The sequence below is a fragment of the Tubulanus polymorphus genome, chromosome 1 (genome assembly GCF_964204645.1).
Source record: "Tubulanus polymorphus chromosome 1, tnTubPoly1.2, whole genome shotgun sequence".
Lineage (NCBI taxonomy): Eukaryota > Metazoa > Nemertea > Palaeonemertea > Tubulaniformes > Tubulanidae > Tubulanus > Tubulanus polymorphus.
In genome coordinates this window covers 5,733,734-5,755,302 of record NC_134025.1, presented here as the reverse complement: position 1 = coordinate 5,755,302, position 21,569 = coordinate 5,733,734, and the positions used below count along the sequence as shown (strand labels likewise).

The 21,569-nt window shown below is 37.9% G+C and overlaps 1 protein-coding gene across 3 annotated transcripts; it reads right to left on the bottom strand.

Moving 5' to 3' along the window:
- Positions 1–5,743: 5,743 nt before the first annotated feature.
- Positions 5,744–20,175, bottom strand: LOC141908062 (uncharacterized). Of its 3 annotated transcripts, none has more exons than XM_074797868.1 (4): positions 19,686–20,175; positions 8,308–13,897; positions 6,955–7,027; positions 5,744–6,466 (listed from the first exon to the last, which is right to left on the bottom strand). In XM_074797868.1, exons 1-3 carry the CDS (start codon positions 20,070–20,072, stop codon positions 6,984–6,986), a joined length of 6,021 nt encoding a protein of 2,006 aa, XP_074653969.1. In that variant the 5' UTR covers positions 20,073–20,175; the 3' UTR covers positions 5,744–6,466; positions 6,955–6,983. The 3 variants fall into 3 exon arrangements, with proteins under 3 accessions (XP_074653969.1, XP_074653986.1, XP_074653977.1); XM_074797885.1 differs by lacking the exon at positions 19,686–20,175 and adding an exon at positions 18,996–19,086; XM_074797876.1 differs by lacking the exon at positions 6,955–7,027.
- Positions 20,176–21,569: the final 1,394 nt, after the last annotated feature.

The following is a 21,569-nucleotide window of genomic DNA, read 5'->3' as shown; positions in this document are numbered from 1 at the left end:
CTAAAGGTTCAGAATATATATATATACCACGTTGAACAATGGAGATCCTGGTTAAAACATTTTTAGCGCTTTAGCTCCTAGAAAGCATCAAAAATAACGCTTGCACTACGAAACCTGCTGCTGCTGCCTTCAGTCATTTCGAATACCGGTAGATAGTACAAAATACCTCCATTGCGTCTAGAAACTATGCTATAAGTGCCGAGATATGACGGGAATTAATCAGAATCTTCGACCATGATATAATATGTATATACAAGTGAAAGTGTAGCTGAAATGATTGCAATGACCTTCATCAAGTTCAGGAGAGAAGAAAATTACCTAACACACAATACAAACTTCAACATGCTATTTTCACACCTACAAATCGGAGGGTTGTAGCCAAGTGGATTAAAAGCTGAATTTATCATACTTAAGGCTGCTGTACCTATTAGCCTTTTACATTGTGGACTAGGTGAATGCCAACCAACTGATATGAACCACGTTATCTCATCATTTCGAGGAAATAGCAAATTAGCTACAATACGTGGAATTTAGTAAAGAAAATTATCTGTATTAAGCCATTCTTATCAGTGGATTGGAAACTAAATATTGATTGTAAATACTAATTTCTATACACCTTACGTACAATAAGGCTGATTAACTACGGCAAGATCCAGTATAACCCCTTGGTAGGTTTAGGGTTCACAAAAAGTGATAACGAGCCCAGGGTATAACTTCAGAAGAGCTTAGTCTTCGAACCATCACAATTCCTTAAAGCGCTTCAACTGTAATCCTATCATTAATGCATGAATAATGAAATTAACAACAGAATTGGACAATCAGGCACAAATTACTCAACATATATCCTACAGCCATTTAATCATCATGAGGAATTTAATTTTCAGTTGCGCTGTTTGAAGTTGTTAGCAAGCATATATAACTGGCATTCAATTCAGGCCTATGAGCCCTAATTTAATCTAGGTACATGAATATTTCAACACAAACTGTTAAAAACAAACTATATTGGTACACTTGTAATTTGTAACAGGCTTGACACCGTAATCCTAACATTTACATGGTATAGGCCTATAGGCCTATTACAATTTCAAACTGATTTATTCAGAATAATATCTGTTGACCTCATACACAGAAAATTGTACTAAACAACAGGCAAAGGGCCCGGTGAAAACCAATCCAACGGAAATATTCTTTTCTCTGTGAAGGAAATTGATTAGCTCCTAATTCTTCATTGAAAACAATTACCTGCATCTAATGATGATGTGACACCATATTTCCCAAGAAGGTAATTTACATAAGCATCCGACATGATGAAATATCACAGCTTGGTCAAAAATGAACTAGCCCGCAGTAAGGCTTCACTACGATTAGCTTTAAGATTTATAGGTGCACCTCTGACCGTTCCACTCAGGTAGGCTCTTAGTTCAACAAACACATATACACTAACGATATGCTTTTAAATGCTGTCATGATTTCTAATTTAAGACTGTAAATATATTATCTATATAAATACAACTCAAACATAATTGGCTTTCACGCGGCTTTCTTTTAAATACGTGCCACTGATCTCATTTCATGAGTCAAGGCAAATTCTGAGAACGATCCAATTTTCCTGATCTAATTAAACCGAAACCGGATTCATGAAATACACCAAAATTAACGACTAGTAAAATTCATTGACGAGTAACAGTAATACGATACAATAGGACTGACAACATTTAAGAACCTATTGATACTGAATTAGTCAGTAACTGGACTGTCATTTAGTTTCATGATCTGATAAATCATATCATATTATCTTAGGCTTTCCATCAACTAACACCAGAATATCTACAACCATTTCAATTACTTTCAAGACCTAACTAGGCCTTTATAGTGGAGACTGGAAAACTCAACATTTTTCTCTGAATTAGACTACCCTTCAAGATTTTGGATCTGATCAATAGGCATCACAAAAAGTCTTAAAAGTCAGAAATAGAAGACTAGGAGAAGGGGGTTTGGGGCTTCCCTTGAGAAAATATTCGAATTTTGATGTAGACATAGGCCTACATTACAAGTTTTTAGCCAAAAAAATGGTTGTGCTGAAGCCCTGCACAAATTCAAATACCTTGAAAATGAGCGCTGCTAATTTCCTGTTAACTTGTGAATAGTGACACCTATGCTAATGGCAGTCTGCTTACTGCCACTAGGGGTCAGTCTGAATATCAGAAGTTATTGAAGAGGTTACCGCAATCTAGATTACGATCTTAGACATATGCAGACTATTGTTTCACTATTCTAGTTACTCTAGAATGCTGCAAGATTACTAAAAACTATGATTAGTAGGCCTATGTTCAGAGTAGAGAGAAAAACGAATACAATATTGGTACTCCAAATCAGTGATACAAGCAGCGCCCTAGTCCGAATACCAGTTGTTGTTAGGGGTTCCCTACAACCCGTTCGTGGAACGACGGCTAGATACTAGACTAGCAGCGCCCCTGCCTTGGGCCTGGTTTCCCGAATGGGGATTGACTTTTGATTTTAATTTAACCGATGGCTAGAATCCTAACTAGGCCTAGGTTTAGTTAGGAGGCCTAGTTAGGAGGCCTAATTAGGCCGACAGGGCCAGTGTGTTGTGACAGTGCCAGTAGTGGTGGACTGTCAAGTGCCATGGGTAAGTGGGGTTGACTGGCTTTATATAGGCCCTATTTGGTAAACTCCTTAAAACTTGAAGCTGGGAAAGGAGACGGGGGTTGCCTTCTCTTGTAATTTGTGGTAAGATTTCGGCAAGAAAGATAAGTTTCGTTTCACTTTCAGATTCTTCAATTCAGCAGCAGGGGCTTCTTTCTGACTCTGTTTCATCCGCAACGCAACACATTTCATGATGATGCGGTATCTAGATATAAACACGCCGAGTTGCATTATAATATTCACATAAATCATTACCTGAAAACGCTTTGCACGTCTTTTATCAACAAAATTCTATCTACTTCAAAATTCATTCAATAACCGCGGTTAGAATCAATTAAATTGAATTGAATTTGTATTTGTACGTAGTAAAAACCAGGAAAATGGTGTCTACGTAGCTCATTACGAAAAAAGGGGTGGGTACGTGCTATGAGGAAAGGCTTCAAATGAATACAATGCTTGTTTGAAATACATTGAGCCTTTATTTAAATTCAGTGTATGTAGTATATAGTTTCTATTCCAGATTGAAATAAGATTGATATTATATTAGAAGTTTTTTTTCACTTGAGAGGTAATGAATTGAACGTACTCGCCCCTCCACTATGGATGAATCCATTTCATTCATAAATATGTAGATCCGGTAATGAAAAGACTGTGGAGCAACGCGAGGGCAGCACAGGACAGTAGATAAACACTAGTCAATTTACGGGCTCGTAGTCTCCAATCTTATGAATGAAATTTTTTTAGACGTACCGGTGAGCGAATAGTAGTTGCGGTCAGCTGAAACTGAATATATTCCTTCAACGGACATAGTAGCAAATCGGAAAAACCAACATGTTAAACGGGCAACATGGAGTTATAAAATTACTGGCCCACGGCACTGATCGGGTAATTACCCTTTACAATTAATTTCATTCTTACCTTTGCGGTCCATTTCCAAACGACGACTTGCCGATGTCATGTCTGATTATTGTTGCAAAATCAACGTTATGATAATAAATCCTTTGGATTAATCCAGATTACCCAGCGTCACTGCAGTTTTCTAAGGCGAAATAACAGAAATTCGAACTACAGGAAGGTTACCTACGGGAAATAAGTCTAAACATCTAGAAAATACGTTCCTTAAGCTGTCTGTCTAAAGTGGAGGGAGCTAACAAGTGAAGTAATAGTCACACTGGTTGCCGTATCTTTCTATACATAGATAATCTTCGCTCTACGCAAAAGTAAACCGATATCCAACTCTTAATACAAGTTTCTTTTCACATCCTCGACATTATTTCGACTGCTTTCGATTCGGAATTTCTTATTCCTTCAACTCAAACGTAAGAATGTGCGTTTAACAACGTTACGCGAGATTCAGCGTATAGTACGTAAAGAAAAAAAAACGTGATTGGTTTTTATATAATCGACATCATCGGTGAGTCAGAAATCGTCTGATTGATAGATACACCATCGTCTGGTTCGGTATATAATCGATTCAATATGTTCCGAATATATATCCGTATATGAGATCGCAATCATGAACCAAAATGGAGTAAGATTTACAATGTATTATCATCAATTTACTATACTCAGCATTAATCGTATCGCAGTACCATTATTAAGTGGACCCTTCAGCCACTCAAATTATTCCTTAGATTTTTAAAATCTTTCCCAAACAGTATTAAAAAGCTGGATATCCTCCTGATGGTGTTCGTACCTTGTCACAGTCCTCTGGCATGTTGTTACGAACGTCTTTGGGCCAGAATATACGTAAACCTAATTAAGACTTAGTTGACAATGATTTCGTCTCGATAAGAAGACCTGGTTTTGTTTGTAATACACCAGACACGCGTGTGCAGTACTAAAGCCTAATTCATGTACTAGATATATGAAATTAGGTCTTAAACATCTGGATATAAAATCTATATGAACGTGATATTCATTTCATTATGTATACTGCCATTGATCTAGCTCAATTTGAATTCCCCGATCGCCGTTATATCATTAGTTTTTGTCATAACTTCTAACAAATACGACGCGATCTGATGAATAGAATATCCTTTTTTTCGAAATCTTCTTTACAATAAAATGTACACATGTATACATAATTCTTTCATGCAAACCAACTTTTGTTGCTTCTTTTTGTTGCAAATTTTGATATTAAGGATATGATTATTTTACAAATGGAAGATAATCTTGACGAAAATACCCCCAGTTCGAATGACGGGCCAACATTTTACGAACACGTGGACGTGTGATTATTATTCATAATGTATCTGAAATAGAACATGCATGGATTCCATATCACATCTCCGCAGTAGATATTCTATATAATCATGAAAATATCAAACGTCTGTTTTATGTTTGCCGTCTAGCGAGAAGAAAGATCTACATTCAATGTATATACAAATGTATGTTTCTCTTTATATAAATCGCTCACGTAATTGTGTATTTTAAGTGTATTTCCTATCTAGAACAGGGGCGGTATTCAGTAGAGATTAGTATGTCAAAGCATGATAATGATATTTCGAAAATAAAAATATATGTATTTTTCGCTTAAATCTGAACAAGTTTATTTGTGTCTTATTTCCAAATCTATCACCAGGATTGTTCTGCAAATATTTCTGAATTCATATTCACAGGATAATTCGGATAATCCATTCTGTGTATAAGATTATGTTTCTGCTGGGAACAAATAGAAGCACAGCCCATGATCCCTAAAAGAATTCGTAACATGAAGATCATTTGCCTATTCATACAGAAAAGTGAACGTGTGTTTGAAAATGCAGCTACAAAGATATATCATATGAGATTGAAAGGGTTCGTATCAAAATTCTGGTCGTTGCACTTTCGAATTTAAAACTGATCGCATTTATTGGAAAATATTTCAGCGTGTATATTTCAATACTTGTCATAATATCATATCAACTTATTCGGATTAGCGTTCCAAAAACGACGATATCCGTGCTCGAACCAGCAGTCTGCTGTCTTTCACGCAAGAATGGGGTTGATTTATTTTTGAGCAGCAAATTAGTAGGATCTGTCGTTAAGCGAAATCGTGTTAGAAGACCTGAAGAAAACTCGTAGTTTAAACCGTCTACTACAAATTTATTATACAGAATATCGTATCAATAAAACAACAAAATTCGTGTAAAACTCTTCGCAAGCGCATTGTATATATAAACATAATCTCAATTGGTAACAAAACTACAGTAGTGAAGCGCTGCAAATATATCATATCATGTGAAACTAGCTGACAATTTTATTTTCAATTATTTCCCAGAGGAACTGATCAAGTCTATTAGTTACTTGAATCGTCGCTGGTGGCACCATCAGTCGGAATTGATTCCGGCGATTAAAAAAAATCAGCAGGATGTTTCTAGGTATTTTCCTTATAAAATCATCTTTCAGCGGAACGAAAATTGTGCTCAAAATACCAGTTAATCAATATTAATTCCTGTCAGCAGATGAGTTAAATAGATTTATAATTAATTTGCCAAAATACTCTCGTATTTCAAATTATTCTGAAGTGTCTTTCGTACGTCTCACAGGAGGCTACTCACAATGTATAAATAACAATAACAAAATAATGCAAAATTTCATTATTAATATACAATATGACCAAGACTTTATCAGTCCTGTTAGAATAGCACCAACAACTTATTCATTGCATAGCAACATTAAATATAATGAACATCTCGAAATTTAAGAATATAGTCACCAATTATATTCAATCATAAAATTATGTAACCGAATAATTGTTTACATTTCGTTACTGCTCTGCCACCTCACACTACAATTTCAGACCATTTTTCAATACCTACAAGTAAATCGTAAGAAACGATCTAGAAGTGACAGTTTCAAAAAAGATGCAAGCAGTCCATTATAAAGTTTCCATCACGTAAAGGCTCTAATTTGTAATGGAAAATCTAAGCAGCTGATGCCAAAAGAAAGCAATATGAAAAACCTAAACAGTGCACATAGCTAGGATTTTCAGCGTGTTCAGTGCCGAAATGAACAAAAGCATGTTGTAACTGAGAACACGCGAAAAATCATGTCTGAAGAAGCAAAGAAAGAAAATCCATAAGCAGCTTTATACATGCCCCGCAAGCAAGCAAAATTTTAACAGAATGATATTGGTATATCTTCGCCGGCAAGAATGATTATGATTTTATATTTATAAAAAGTAATCAAATAAGAAAAAATAAGCGTGCATTAATGAAACCATCCCAGAAAATCAATTGAAGCATGGGATAGATGGGGATATTTGATAAGAATAACATGCTTAAATGAAAATGATAGAAATACCTTCCCCATATATGTACATGTACTACCAACTACATTGTACTACTACATTCAGAGTCACTCGAGGGGGAAGGTTCTGTAAAAAAGACGAAAACGAAATGTGCAAGAAATAAAAGAAAGTTATTCTACATGAAATAAAACTATTATAACTACTTATTCGAAGAATCTTAGAAAGGAATATAGACCAAAAGTATGACTATGATACTTTTGCCTATTTCGCTTAAGGAGTTTCGAAGAATCTTTTTCAGAACGACATCAGCTGTATAACGCAGCAGCTGTTGATTCATGAATATAATGTACTGAAAATAACTCTCAGTAAGATCACTAATATCTTCTATCAACAATGGTTACAACTAGAAAACTATCATGAAAATAAAATGAAATGTTGGAAAGGAAAGGGTAGCGGGTTGTGAAGACGAATAGAATTCATGAAAATATAATTTGACTCAGAATAGTTTCGGTCTCATTCGTTATTGTAAGAAACTGGAACTGTTTTGATTAGGTCCGAAATAGACACGTACTGTAGATATTACATTTTTTAGGCAGTTATATAACGTTATAAAGAACTACTGTAACTCTATAAGAATTCCTACATTGATACACCAATTTTCTATAGACTAAACATAAACTTGCAATCATATTCTGGCGATTTGCCACACCTTCCTGCGAGCAACAGCAGTTTTTCACTATAGCAGTCTATTTACAATTTAATCGGGCACCAAATAGTTGTAGCAAATACTAGTAAACAATATCCATGTATTTTACCATGTGTCATAATTTTCAGGTCTTTGCTATGTCAATGTTTGTCGAATGTATGATAAGCTGTTATTCGCGTGGTATTCTAAGACAATTTTTGATATCTACATAGCCCTAGATCGTAATGTGCAACGAATAAAACAAATATACATTAGTTACACGAGGTGAATATCACAAATGGATTCTAACTATAACCGCCGGTAAAAACATGTATCTACAAAAAATTATCACAGATTAAAAATCAATTCATCATAAAGACTGATTTTCTGACTAAACGTTTTGCATTTTGTGTATAAAGTAACACATTCAAATCACGTGGGATTGTGCTGATTTTGTGATAGCCACGATTTCTATCTTTTTCATCTCTGATTTAACACGTACATACTTCGTTTCAAGTTTTTCGATTTGAATGAAGTGAGGAAGATAGAAAACATGCAACATCATGTACAATCAATGAGGCGTGCTGGAGTATGTATGAAATTTCATCACAGGATAGATTTTTCAATATCAGCCCTGCTTTTAATAGTTCCTTTTAGATAAAATTTCACGTGCAACGATCTTGGACAGATACATGTAGAATAGACCGATATCTACTAATACCTCTGTGTGGGGGTGGTTTGACCGTTCTTCCCTCGGTCAAACATGGATCCGAACCGCACCGAGCACGTAAAGATTTCGTACGCGGCGAATCTTTCTCTTCCGACGACGGACTTCCGGATTTGCGCCTGATTCGTAAATGAATATCGTGGTCGTCGGTATCGATATTGATGTCGTCGTGAGAGGCGAATTTTCTCAAACTCATGCTGTTCGTTGGCATTTGACTCGTTATAGCGTGTTTACCGGACTCTTCAAAATAAGCGACGACATTCGCGAAACTCTGCGCGTGAACGTCGTAATATTCTAAGATATTTTCTTTACTTTGCTTACGCGTGTTAAATACTTCTGGTTCCATCGGTGGATGAGCTACCATACAGATAGCACTCCCCGAACTTCCAGAGTCTGATTGTTGCAGATTGTCATAATCAGACAATTCGTCGTTTTTGACAGTATTCGGAGCTGCCAAATGTTGCATTTTATCCATATCACATAAACGCTTTCTCAATGCCGCGTCCGATTTCATTAGGTCACTATCGGGGGATTCCTCACTTGCATCGTTATTTTTCTGACGGTATTTAGATCTCTGTTTCACTAGACGAGGAGTAAGGATATATTGTTTATTCGTCCGTTGTTTAGCACTGACTTTTGCGTATTGCTGTTCGTTGGAGATTATATCGCCACGATGATCGTATTGGACACTCGGACTAGAGAGGTCGGGAAGACTTTGGGCATGAACAAATATTGACGATTGAGTTTCCGACTGTTTTTCAAACATTTCTGCAATTTTACCGACAGATCCACGCCTTCTAGGAGTCGGTTTCTTCGTTTCTACTGACGGCAATCTATCCAAACTCTTGGATCGCTGTCTAACACTCACTACTGGCTCCACATCTTTGCGAAGTCGTCTATACGCCATGTCATCGTGGTATTTGTCCGCTTCGTCCAAGGGGCGTGAGCGCATGCGAGCTCTTTTCGGTTCATTTTCCCGCGGATTGAGATAATCAGCAGTAGTCGGAGATGGAAGAACTAACGGGTTAAACTCTTCATATTCATCCAACCCAGACGTCGAAAGTGATCTACGTATGTTACGAAAGTTTACATCATCGAAAATCGGATCCGGTGACCGAGGTCGGGTTATCATTCTTCGATTCATACTCTCGACGGAGGTAGCCGGCGTTATGCCGGGTGATAACGCCAACCAGCTGATGGACGCTTGATGCGGTCCAGCAGCGGGTGAACCAACGCTGCTTGTCCGTAAACGTCTGCGGCTCATATCATCGGCTACCTTCCTGGGATACGGGGCACGTCGTAAAGCTTTACTAGAATCTTGTGATGAGGAGTGGTATGAGCCACTCTGTCTCGGTGGCTTCACATACGTTGTCGATGACGTTGCGAACACATCATCGCTATTGTGACTCGTATCTAGAATGTTTTCATCAATTTTAGGGGCATCTGCCATGATGCGTTCATTCTCGCCGTGAAGCCATTGACGTGTATATTCCATACTCGGCGAATCCAACTTTCGATGTTTATGCGAATCACTGTCAGATCGAAACTTTTGGAGATTCTCGACTGAAAGGCGACTTAAACTTCCGGACAATTGGCTACTTTTTATATTACCTTTGATTTCCTGACGATTAGCACCATCGAGTAAGTTATCGTCATCGAGAGCTAAGTTTTCATACAAGCCCTCGAGTTCGGTCAACGCATCTTGAATTTCAGCCTTGTGTTTTTCACGGTTCTCTTTCGCCGGGGCCATGACATATTCGTCTTGACCTTCGTCCAATATGTACGCACCGGCCGATAAAAGCGGTTTTCTGGGTGGACCAGACGATTCGTGAAGACGCGGAGATCGAATTCCAGAGCGTTTAATGTGGAGCTCTGGCTTTGTGTTCGGCTGTTCACCTTTCTCACCAAATAACGCAGCTTTAATAAGATCAAGATTAACTACGGGTTCATCTTCGTATTCATCTTCATCGAAGTCATCAAAATCATCTTCTTCATGTTCACTTCTTGGAGACAATGATCTGGAATCTAAATACGACTGTGTTACCGGAGAATCGGTATGCGGAATGTCCAAACGCATCTTCACAGTGGTAGTCAGCGTATCTAGAACACGAGGGGACTGTTGAGGGGATGGGGATTGCGAAACTATTGTGATTTTAGGGATATCGTGCCTTTTTCGTTGTGATGAAGGCGACTGCCCATTTGCATACTGCGGTTTAACAAATATGACGCCTTTTTCCTCTAAAATGTCTCTTCGTGTTTCCCCGTCAGTTATTTTTGGAGGGGGTGGTGTTGAATTACGGGTTGGATCACTGTTCAGATCTAGTTTTAGGTGAGGGTTTGATGCAATGACAGTGTCTTTGTGCTTCCAGTCAGGAGGCTCATTCGTCGAAAGGTACGTTGGTTTATCGATAATTTGGTGATTGACTTGCTTAGGCTGCAGTACAAGGCCTGGAAGGTCAGCTCCAGTTGATGGTGGTTGATAGGGTTCGTAACGGCTGTTACGGAATTTAGCCCCTCGTTCATCAGTGATTGTCATTGTTGATGCATTTGATTTCAACGTGCTACTCAAAGTACTATTTTCGTAACTACCAGACCACCGATTTTTAAGTTCTTCCTTCTTTTCTGCCTTTGTTTTTCTTGGAACCATTCTGGTTTCAGTAAACGGGGACAAAATGAGTGATTCACGTTCTTGAGTGGCTAACAGTGTTTCTGTATCTGTTTCTGATTCGATATGTGGACCAGGAACATATTGATCAAAACTGCTCGTAGTTGATTCTATCGAAGGTTGGCCAGACGATTCATCCCACGTTTCATCGAAGCCAGTAATGTGTCTCGGGAAAGTTTCATCGATAGGTTGACCATATTCCCAACTTTGGACTTTCGGTGGCTGGTTTTCTTGAACAGGGCTTACACGGAATGCCTCTTTTCTTTCTGTTGGCACTTGGAAGGCAGATGGATGGTGAGGATACCTGTCTATCCAGCCAGGTGGGGGTGGTGGCACAGGTGGGGGAGGAATATCTGGACTCATTCCCATTCTTTTTGGCGAACCCATCCCTAGGTAAGGGTATGGAGGTCTTGAATTCGGTAGTGATAGGTTTTCTGGTCTTGGTGGTAAGGGTGGGGGTTGAGGGCGGGCTACATCGTCATAGTAAATGGGGTCTACGGGATAATGTACAGGTGGTATATTAGGCGATAAACGGTTGTGACTTTTCTCAAAATAATTGTAACCTGGATAGCTATTTCGTTTACACAGTTCCTCATATGACGAATGATATTCAGAGTGGTATGAGGGAAAATGTTGCTCAAACGGAGAATAATGTCTTGGAGCTGGTGCATTTTCATAGTGAGGGGAATGCTGGTACTCCCGTTCATAGAACGGATTTCGGTCAGGAGGGGGTGGTGGTCGTGGGGGCGGTGGATATGGAACTCCGTAAGGTGATATTCTATGGTAACTGTCTCTATAATCCCAGTCATGCGGGGGATGGGGTGGGTAATAACCGGGATGATACTGGAGATGAGGTGGTACGTGATGTGGTATAGGAGAGTATTGCCTATAGTAGTAATCGTCCATATAGTAATGATGTGGATACGGTGGATAGGGAGGCATTGGTGGCGGTGCGTAACGGGGATCATGTCGGTACCGATCAACTTCAGGTCTAAATGGTGGAAAAAAATTAGCGTGATGATGTGGACTATGTTCTAGGGCCTTGCGTTTGTCTTTGAACATAGATTTACTAAGATCACGTAGAACATCGTTAAATTCATCTATCTCATGTTGAAAGTTTTGGTCGTCCCGAAACTGTTGACTTTGAGGTGGATATCTAGGACGACTTCGGGGATCATATTCATAATTCTTTTGTTCGTAGCCACCGGGAACGTGTTTACGGTCATTTGATTTTTTAGGCTGCATTCGCGAGTCACTTTTCGATCGATTTCTATACGACAGTGTTTTGCGTTGCTTTTTTGGTTTTTCAGCCGGTGGTGGTGGAGCCTCCGGTGGCTCTAAAGTTGCGTCAGATGATATCGTCCCATAATGTTCAATTGGACACGGTGGAAGGGGTGGAGAAATGGGTTGCTGATATTCTAATGGGCAGACAAGAGACGAATTTACAGTTCCCCGTGAAGACAGTGAGTCGAAATTGAGATTTTCTGGTAAAGGCGGTGATGGTGGGCCCCGAGCAAATTCAGCATTAACAAAAGAATCAATGGTCGATTTTCCTGTAGAATGGCCACCATCCGATTTTTTGGAAGTATTTCTTTTATTGGAGGCATTTCCGGGAACTGGAGGGGATACAGGGTCCCTGGAAATATCGGGATTTACATAAGAATCAATAGTCGATTTTCCAGTTGAATGGCCACCATCCGAATGTTTGGAAGTGTATCTAGCATGGCGTGAATCACTTGGAAATGGGGGAGAAACCGGATCTCTCGAAACTTCAGGGCAAACAAACGAATCAACGGTTGATTTTCCAGTGGAGTGGCCGCCATCTGAATGCCTAGAACTTGATTTGTTTTCTTTCCAGTTAGAGGAAGTTGGTGGAGATAATGGATTACGTGCAACTTCTGGAGCAATAAATGAATCAACAACCTCAGACGATCTGGCCGATAAGTGACCACCATCAGGTACAGAAGGAATAAATGGCTTTGATTTGCAGTCTGTATCTCTAACAGGGGGTGTAACATGTCTGTAGCCTTTATCAACATTCCCCGGTGACCTGTATTGTTTTTCGCGTTCTTCAGAGAGCCATGACTGCTTTTTTTCAGCGCTACTTGAGGTTTTCGCCCTTTCTTTAGGTGGACTCGGACCAATGTCACGAACATCTCGAAATGGCGATGCCCTGGGTCCGCGAAATGATGGATCATCGTGAGTCTTAGGGCTCCAGTCTGTTTGTCGGATCCGTTTATCTGGACGTTCTTTGACGGGTTCTTGATCTAAATTCAATGAAAATGGAAATTCTTTTGGACGTTTCAAGTCAGAATCTTGCCTCGGTGGTGGCTGACTATCCCGAGCAGGTTTTATCGGATCATTCATGAATTCGTTGTCATATTCAGAATCACTAGATGGAACACAGGCTGGTAGCTTTCCCAGTTGAATCTGTTCAAATTTATGTACTTTGGCCAGTAAAGAACTGGAACTACTCCTACGGCTAGAGTTGGGGGACAGTTGTCCATTTGACTTACGGTTACCCTGATTACTTGCAGGATTCGTTAGATAAGAAGATTGGGTTTTTACACGATTATCAGGCTGGTCATGCGGCGAAATACAAGACGTCGTGACAGGTTCCTGTTGATTTCTACGAGGCTGTTCTGGGCTCCCAGTTATTGTTTCAGTATCCGTTTCAATAAGTCCCGCATTATGTTGACACATATCTTCTATATCTGACATAGTCACATTATCACTGGCTTTTGCTGATAGCCGATCTAGTGTGCTGTAATCTGACTTGTAACCCGTGTCATCATATGCTCTTTGCGTTTGTGGAATTGGAGGAGCATCAAACATACGCGATAAAGGCTTGTTACTGCGACTTGAAGACTTACTGCTGCCCGACATTTTCGGTCTCTCCTGGGGCTTGTCACGGTAAGACTAAAAGACAAAAAAATAACAGAAATATAGTTACACTGCAGCTAGAAGCAAAATTTTTCAATACATTTTAGCGGAAAATGAACTGTGTTCAATCATATAATTTGGGTGCGGGATGAAAAAAATATGGGAATGTTTTGAAATGTTACAAATTCTATGAAACTGGGTCCCTTAACCACTATATCACTACCAGAGTAAAGGTGTTTTACACGCAGAAATTATTTCTTCGTGTATTTCGATAGAAATATAACCTTTATAGAAGTCCGTCTGGAGATTGTCTAACTGCAAAAAATTAACTATGGACGAACTAATAAAGGAAGACATTAAGCAGCTAAGTGTGTACAGAGGACAACATTTTGAAAAGCAGAGACTAACCAGTTATCAAATCTTGTTTTAACTGGTTGCGTATTGTGTGTTGGCAAAAACAAAAAGGATCGATTAACTCATATCGAGGAAACATCTTAACGATGCGAAATAAATCAAATGAAAATGAATCAAAGGAAAGATCTTCCGCCAAATCCCTTGCGATGTTGTTAGTTGATTGATAGTTTTTCGGGATTCGAAACCAACCTTGCCTGGAACTAACTAAAAATAACCGAAGACAAAGCTGATTTACGACCAAGCTAACGACCTCACGTGACCCGTGACGTCATACCGGGCGAGATGAAGTGTGAGAAGCGTCAAAATGTATCATGTAAATACGAAGTATTTTCGACAAGGTCAAAATGTATTTAATTAATTATGATCCCCGTCGCAGCTCCTTCGGTGAGCGCATTTTTTGGTGCCAGGACAAATGCTATTTTCGCTCGTGTGTGGCGAGCTTTTTAAACAATTTTCCCGTCACCATAGCGCACTGGAATAGATGGTTACTGTTTTTTTAGTCACATGATTGATCGTACGACTTATCGAACGTTCAAGGTATTCATTATCCATCCGAGTAAACTTAAAAATAGCGCTAGCTGATACAGCTAGCAATAACGAAGAGTGTAATGTCAGTTTTCGATAGGGAGAAAACTGTTAGATAAATACTTCAGCGTACAATTCATCCATGAGAAATGACTTCGAATAAACCAGGAAATTTTTGTCTTGATATTTCTATAGTTCAAAAAGAAAAAAAAATCTATTCTGTGGAAAGGCGCAGTGTTATCAGTTTTATCGAATACGGTGAAATGAAATAGAAATACGTGAAGATATCTCATATATCAGAATTTGTTTAACCGCAATATAACCTAGACTAGGTATATACATATTATCAGGTATTGTTCTGTTTTAATCTTTTTTAGTCCTTTCAGATACAAATCATCACAGGGGACTCCGTGTGGGAAATAAAGAAATGCAAGCTTTTCTAAATCCACGACGGTGGTGGTCTTAGTTACTCTTTTATCACTCGATATAGTTCTCCCCCGGGGCTATTCAGTTTTATGTATTGGTGAAATGAAGTATATAAATACATGTTTACGTTCGGGATGATTTCATCGAGTTGAACAAGTATGATATAAAAAACACAATTCTGTACAAATAACGTGAATGTCTGTATACGATCCCTACTAGAACCTAACTTCTTACGAGTTGAAAAAATGCAAAACTCTAAATTATCGAAAACGGTTTTTATAGCCGAATTAGTAAAAAAAAACTGACCCGACATAGAATATTGTTCATAACGAATCCTTTAACCGCCTTCATCGCCACAGTTCGCTGAGTATGTATACTTATTCACACTACAGTGACTCTAGGTACTCCATCTCTACTATTATTACCAGATAAATCTTTCCTATGCCCTGAATAGAATCCTCACCTGTAAACAACTCCCCATTCCTTGCTGACTAAATGTGTGAATAACTCATTTCTCTACCCAATTCTTTCACTTGCTGAGGACCAGAATACCTGCGTTCCAGCGGTCGCCGCCATCACTGTTTATTTTCGCTTCCTTTTATGCCTGTTATTAAGCCAGTTGTGGGAGTCTTCCCTGATTTCTTGTAAACTTATATAATTTGATTATCATTGTTTAGATCGCGATAAGCTGCATTCTCTGCTGCATAAGTATTACATGTGTATATCTACTTGTACTGCAGAATACTGTATTTGCAGTTTGCTTTTCATTAATCCAATTGCAAGTTCCTTCCGTTCGTAAGTGGTCGTTAAGAAACAGGAATTGTTATAGGAATCACCTAACATTAATTTCCATCTCCAGAAAACAACCTTTGCATATATATCATAAAATACTAAATGTACCTCACAAAGTTCGTTGACGGCTCGAGTGATTTGTCCTGCCCAAAGATAACAAAACTAATGACGCCAATATCTGAGACACGAAGAAGAGAAAAAGAATGATACAGATCTGTGGAAGCATTACTTCATATAAACCCATCCTGTATGCTGTAGCTAGTAGCCTGCAGCAACAACACAAGTTTCGTATTAACGAACTTTGGACGAAACTTCGGTTAGCTTTGTTGTAGAACATCAGTAGAGGGTGATAGATAAGGTTGAAAAAGTTCAATATCGTCTTCTACATGTGTATCAAACAACATTTATCCATGAATATATTTGCACCAATGGGGGCAATGGCCTCGATAAAGCTGGATCTCAATCCAACACCTGTCGGACTGTTGTTCAGTTACCTAAATCCGGCTGGCACCATTGAACCAGGCATATCAGACCTCGTGACAAAAATATCGCGAAATTAATTACGATAACAAATGAAAGGAACCTTCGGATCTTCCTCGTAACTTTTCTACGGAAAAAGGCGTTTCATGTGTTTATTTCTTATCAATGCAGGAAAAATGCGTAATATATCTTAAAAGTACACATCTTTGAATACCACTATGACAAGCCAAAAACTAGCAGTTTCAATAGAACCCTTATCAACTACAATGATCTATTAGCTTTTTGACGATTTGATCAGGACAGCCAGTTCAAATCAACTTATATCATGTGTATAGGCAGGTCGGTGTGGTTACTTACAGTTCGTGAAATAATCCAGTATCCGCCATTATAGTACATGTTTCTTCTTTATCAACCAACAATACTGTGCGCATATGTCTTATTATTCGTAAAAGCGTTTATAAAACAAACGAATATAGCTTATTTTCAGTATATCATATAATACCACATGCTCCTCCTGCACGATGTTTTAGAAAGCATTAATTTTTATTCAGCTTGGTAGACACCCATTGTAGCGTTTAATTATAACAGTTGTTAATGCTAATGATAAATTGTATGAAACGCAATAATTTTTTCTACATGATAAGATAATTAGAAAAATGTTTCAATGTTTGACACACTTTTCTGCTTACATACATTAGTTACATAATCGGCTGATTGAAGCCCGAATGAAATAAGAATAGATCGGGACAGTGGCTATTATCGGGTGTTTGAGGTTACTGTTAACTATCGAAGTAAATACAGTACGCAAAATCCAGGTATCTTTCTAAAAATCATTTAGAACTGTAGTCTGTATTCCTGACTCGCTGTCGAGAAGCATTTCAGCTGCAACATTCACAAGAATGGAACCTTATCCCTACGTAAACCTTACATCTGATTACGTTACAAGCATACTTTTTTAAATAACTGTTGACTCACAAAGCCTCGAGCCCTAAAATGTGTTTATATCTGCATATCATAACAAACTGCATTATATACGTATGATTTGTACCACCTGATATATCCGTTTCTAGAAACAATGAAACTTATCAAAGTGTTCCGACTTCCGGTATATTGGGCGAAAATGTTTTTTCATTGAGGGAAGAAAATGGCTATCGCAGTGAAAACAATTATTCGATCATATCCTATAACATAACATGATTGTTTTTACATAAAGATCAATAAACGGATAAACATAACCCAGTCTATGAGCAATTTTCAATACGTTCATATGGACTTCATCTGATAGTAAAGCAATCACCAGATCAATAGATTGATCGAAGCCTGTCACATACCAAAGCCCCATATTTATCTAGCGTTACGGTTATTACCCAATGATATATGCTATTTTAGTGAGTGGAACATTTATTTCTTAGCGTATAATTGCACAAAAATGATTAAAGTACGACTAGAACTAAACAACTGCCATTTCATTCTTTTAAGTAACACTTAACAAAAGCTGAATCATAAAAATGAACATTCTTATAAAGATCAACGATTGATAATATATATTATCGTAAACATAAACTAACATCGAAATGAAATACATTGTATGTAAAATTCACATGGAATCTGTCCGTATTAAATAAATTTCCATCTTTATATATATATATATACATACTATGATCCACCGGGGATAACAAAAATGTAAACAAGATATTGTCCAAAACATACGTAGTTAAACCAGGGAAGTGCACCTCCTTGGTTTAAGAAATATGGAACGTTTCGTTATCCAGTCAAACTTACCACAGGGAAACAATGTTTTATCCTATAAATCACAGTTTTGTACGGTACAGAGCACAGAAAGCGAAATGAGGTTTTAGTAAGCTGGTTTTACTTGAAATTATTCTTCACTTTCCCTCCGACAGGTGCTCAGACAGCACAACACACTAGATATGATAGGAATTCGTACTTACAGGTTTATGTATACCCTTCAATACTATAACCGGCATCCATACGTGATGAGGTAAACAGACGCAAATCCTGTATCGATCACTAACGCTTATTACTGAACACAAATTCGCATTTTACGTAAGAATTTATACCCACCCTAGTACAAGAAACATACACCCATGTAGTTGCACATATTGCGAGATACAACAGTCTTGTTTTAACTCCACAGCCAGTTAAAATCAGTCTTGAAACTAAAGCTTGTGACTGATTAGGCGAATTTCTTCGGCGAATCATTCGCCTGCGATTAAATTTGGAACATTTAGGCGAATTCGAATGTATCTAATTGACCGAGGCTAGCGTCACAGGCTCCGGGGTAACAAGTGAAAGCAAATGTGCACAGAACTATCTGTTAATTATAGGAGTTAATCAGGTAACGCCCCACCTTGTTAAAAACGAAAATAACATGCTGTCGTCCTGGCAAAAAGACGATATCGGTGAACAACAAGAACAGATACTAATTCTAAGATTTACCATATTCATGAAATTGAAAGGCTAATTGGTAACTTACAGCAATATAACTGATATTTAATCCGTATACCCGCATATTGTAGATAGTTAATTCAGTATAAATAAATTCAGTATTCTGATAAATTCACAGTTAACATGTGGCACCATATAGTACTGTCGTTTATCTATTTAGCATTCGGGAATATATATATATGTGCAAACAAATTGTTAATCACCTAAAATGTCAACCATATTTGGATCAACGCCATACCGTGGGGAATGATATAAATCATAGGTAAACGGTTTCGTGTTTTAGAAGAATTACAGCGAAAAGAACGAGTTTTATCTATGTATTTTTGTACTATTATGAATAGTATATACACACAATTTAATCAGCGAGTTTGATTCATTTGCGGCAAATTTCCCGAAGAATGAAAAAGACTTAATAGGCGAAGCCAAATACCCCGCAAGTGAAATGAAATTAGATCTTTTGTTCATTATTGCTTCTGATTATTAAAGATTAGATATCAATCTACATATACAGATATATACATATGGACCTACATGACATATTTCGATTTTTAGATATACGTTTGTTAAAATCATCGATTGCTCTGCAGAGCTGTCAAAACAACCACGACAGCCGCGACAGGTGTTTCTTGACAGTTCGCTACATTCACATACAATTAGCTTAAATGGTGCATCCGATTCAATTATATATTCTTGATTATATATACCTTGTTCTACGTACCTCTGAGACTGGATCATAATCGATGAAGACTTCGAAACCATTTTCAACATCAAAATCCTCGTCGTCTTCTGGACAACTGTCATCAGTTGATGTCCAAGTTCGACTGCGGTTACCAGTGCTTCCCAGACTAACACGATCTTGATCGAATGGGTGACGTTTTTTCGATCTCCGAGGACTCGAACTATCCGAGGAAAACGTTCCACTATTGTTTAATTTTTCTCGAACAATATCCGTTAAATCTCCATTGGACATGCATAGTTTCCGCATTTGTTCATAAATGTTGGCAGCTTTGCGGTGTGTGAAGTGATGTTGTCTGGATATCGCTTCTATCACATCATCGTCATCTGCCCGATTCAGTATCTGTCGCAATCGACGATGCAGTGCCATCTCGAATCCTTTGAGTCATTCAAAAACGTTTCAGAAATATTCTAGATATAATCCCTATGATTGAAATATATACTACAATATCATTTGAACAGAATGTATAAAAACAACAATTTTGTCCAGATTCCAAAAATCTGCTTTACATTTTCATTTCATTAACGTTTAAGGCAATTCAAATGAACGTCAGACGTTGTGATTCAAAACATTTCAAATTCCAACCTATAGCCTGTAGACTAGACTTCACTAAACAAACAATCCAGAAATGAAATGAGTATCGCGTACACGTAAATATATATAGCTATGCATTTATAGTATCTGCGCGTTTGGGCCATTCTTTTTATACGTGTATACATAAAAGGTATGTTTACGTATACCGATAAAACAAACGCAGAACTCATTTTTTTCTGAATCGAAATCTTACCTTTATACTCAATATATAAAACTGATTATCACTCGTTGCTTGCCTATCAAGCGGGACAGTCAAATCAATAAATCTATGTTTAATTTGCCGTACGTATAAAGAGAGTGACCGTTATCTCTTATGTGCAGCTTTTATATAAATCTTAGTTATACTTCATCATGTACCTTTATGGCGCGAAATTCGAAAAAGAACAATAAGCCGCAGGTGGAAATAAACGGTGAAAAACGTCAAGTTGAAATCAAAAAGTAACACCATATAGATTTTCTGTCAAGGATAGACATGTTTTTGACGTTATTCAAACGCGTGGGCTATATACGATATTTATTCGCCTGCCCGGTAACTGTCAACTGCTCTCAGAAATTCTCTCTCACTATGCAGAATCTCATTGGGGTACTTTTCGCCGTGTTGGTAATCGACGCTGTGTCGCCTTTTGACTGTAAGTTGATTTTTTTTAACAAACACATAGACCACGTAGTTTTTACATATTCGTATGTTTATTAGAATGTTAGAATCATTGCCTTGAAAAAATGTCGCTATTCATTTTTCAATATGCAATGAAAATGCTGGTAGAAATTTTGTCATTTGAAATTTATATAATGTAGTTCCAGAATTACAATATCATAAACATCCGAATTAGCCCGTATGAAAGATGCAGGAGGCAACGTTTGCCCCCCTTAAGATTTATTCTTCTTACATTTCAAAAGAGCGTCGTAACGGCGACGACGTTTGCCTTCTGACTTATGTTGGTTTGTTCATTGCTGAGTATCGGTGTTGTAGTGAGTGGTGTAATTTGATGTAACGTAAACAAATTTCGTAGGTTGGCCTCCTAATTTGAAAAATGTTCCGATGCCTAATTTCCAGTCTGCATCATTGTCTTTGGTGGTTTTTTAAATAAACGTTGTAATGAAATAACCGGACCATTGCGAAAATGACAATGTTCGAATTTTCGGAAAATGATTAGGGATCTCTGCTCTTCATGGAGAAGGCGACAAAATTTCTTTGATATGCATCTAATTTTCTACTGCCATGCTCGTGAAATATCAAAAGAGAATTCTACGAAATCTTTAGTTGAAGGCCTT

Coding starts and splice junctions, on each gene's coding strand:
- LOC141908062 (XM_074797868.1), bottom strand. CDS start 20,072: ATGGCACTGCATCGTCGATTGCGACAGATACTGAATCGGGCAGATGAC. Junction 13,898..19,685: donor ATTATGATCCAGTCTCAGAG/GTACGTAGAACA, acceptor TTTGTCTTTTAG/TCTTACCGTGACAAGCCCCA. Junction 7,028..8,307: donor CAAACCACCCCCACACAGAG/GTATTAGTAGAT, acceptor TCTTTTTTACAG/AACCTTCCCCCTCGAGTGAC.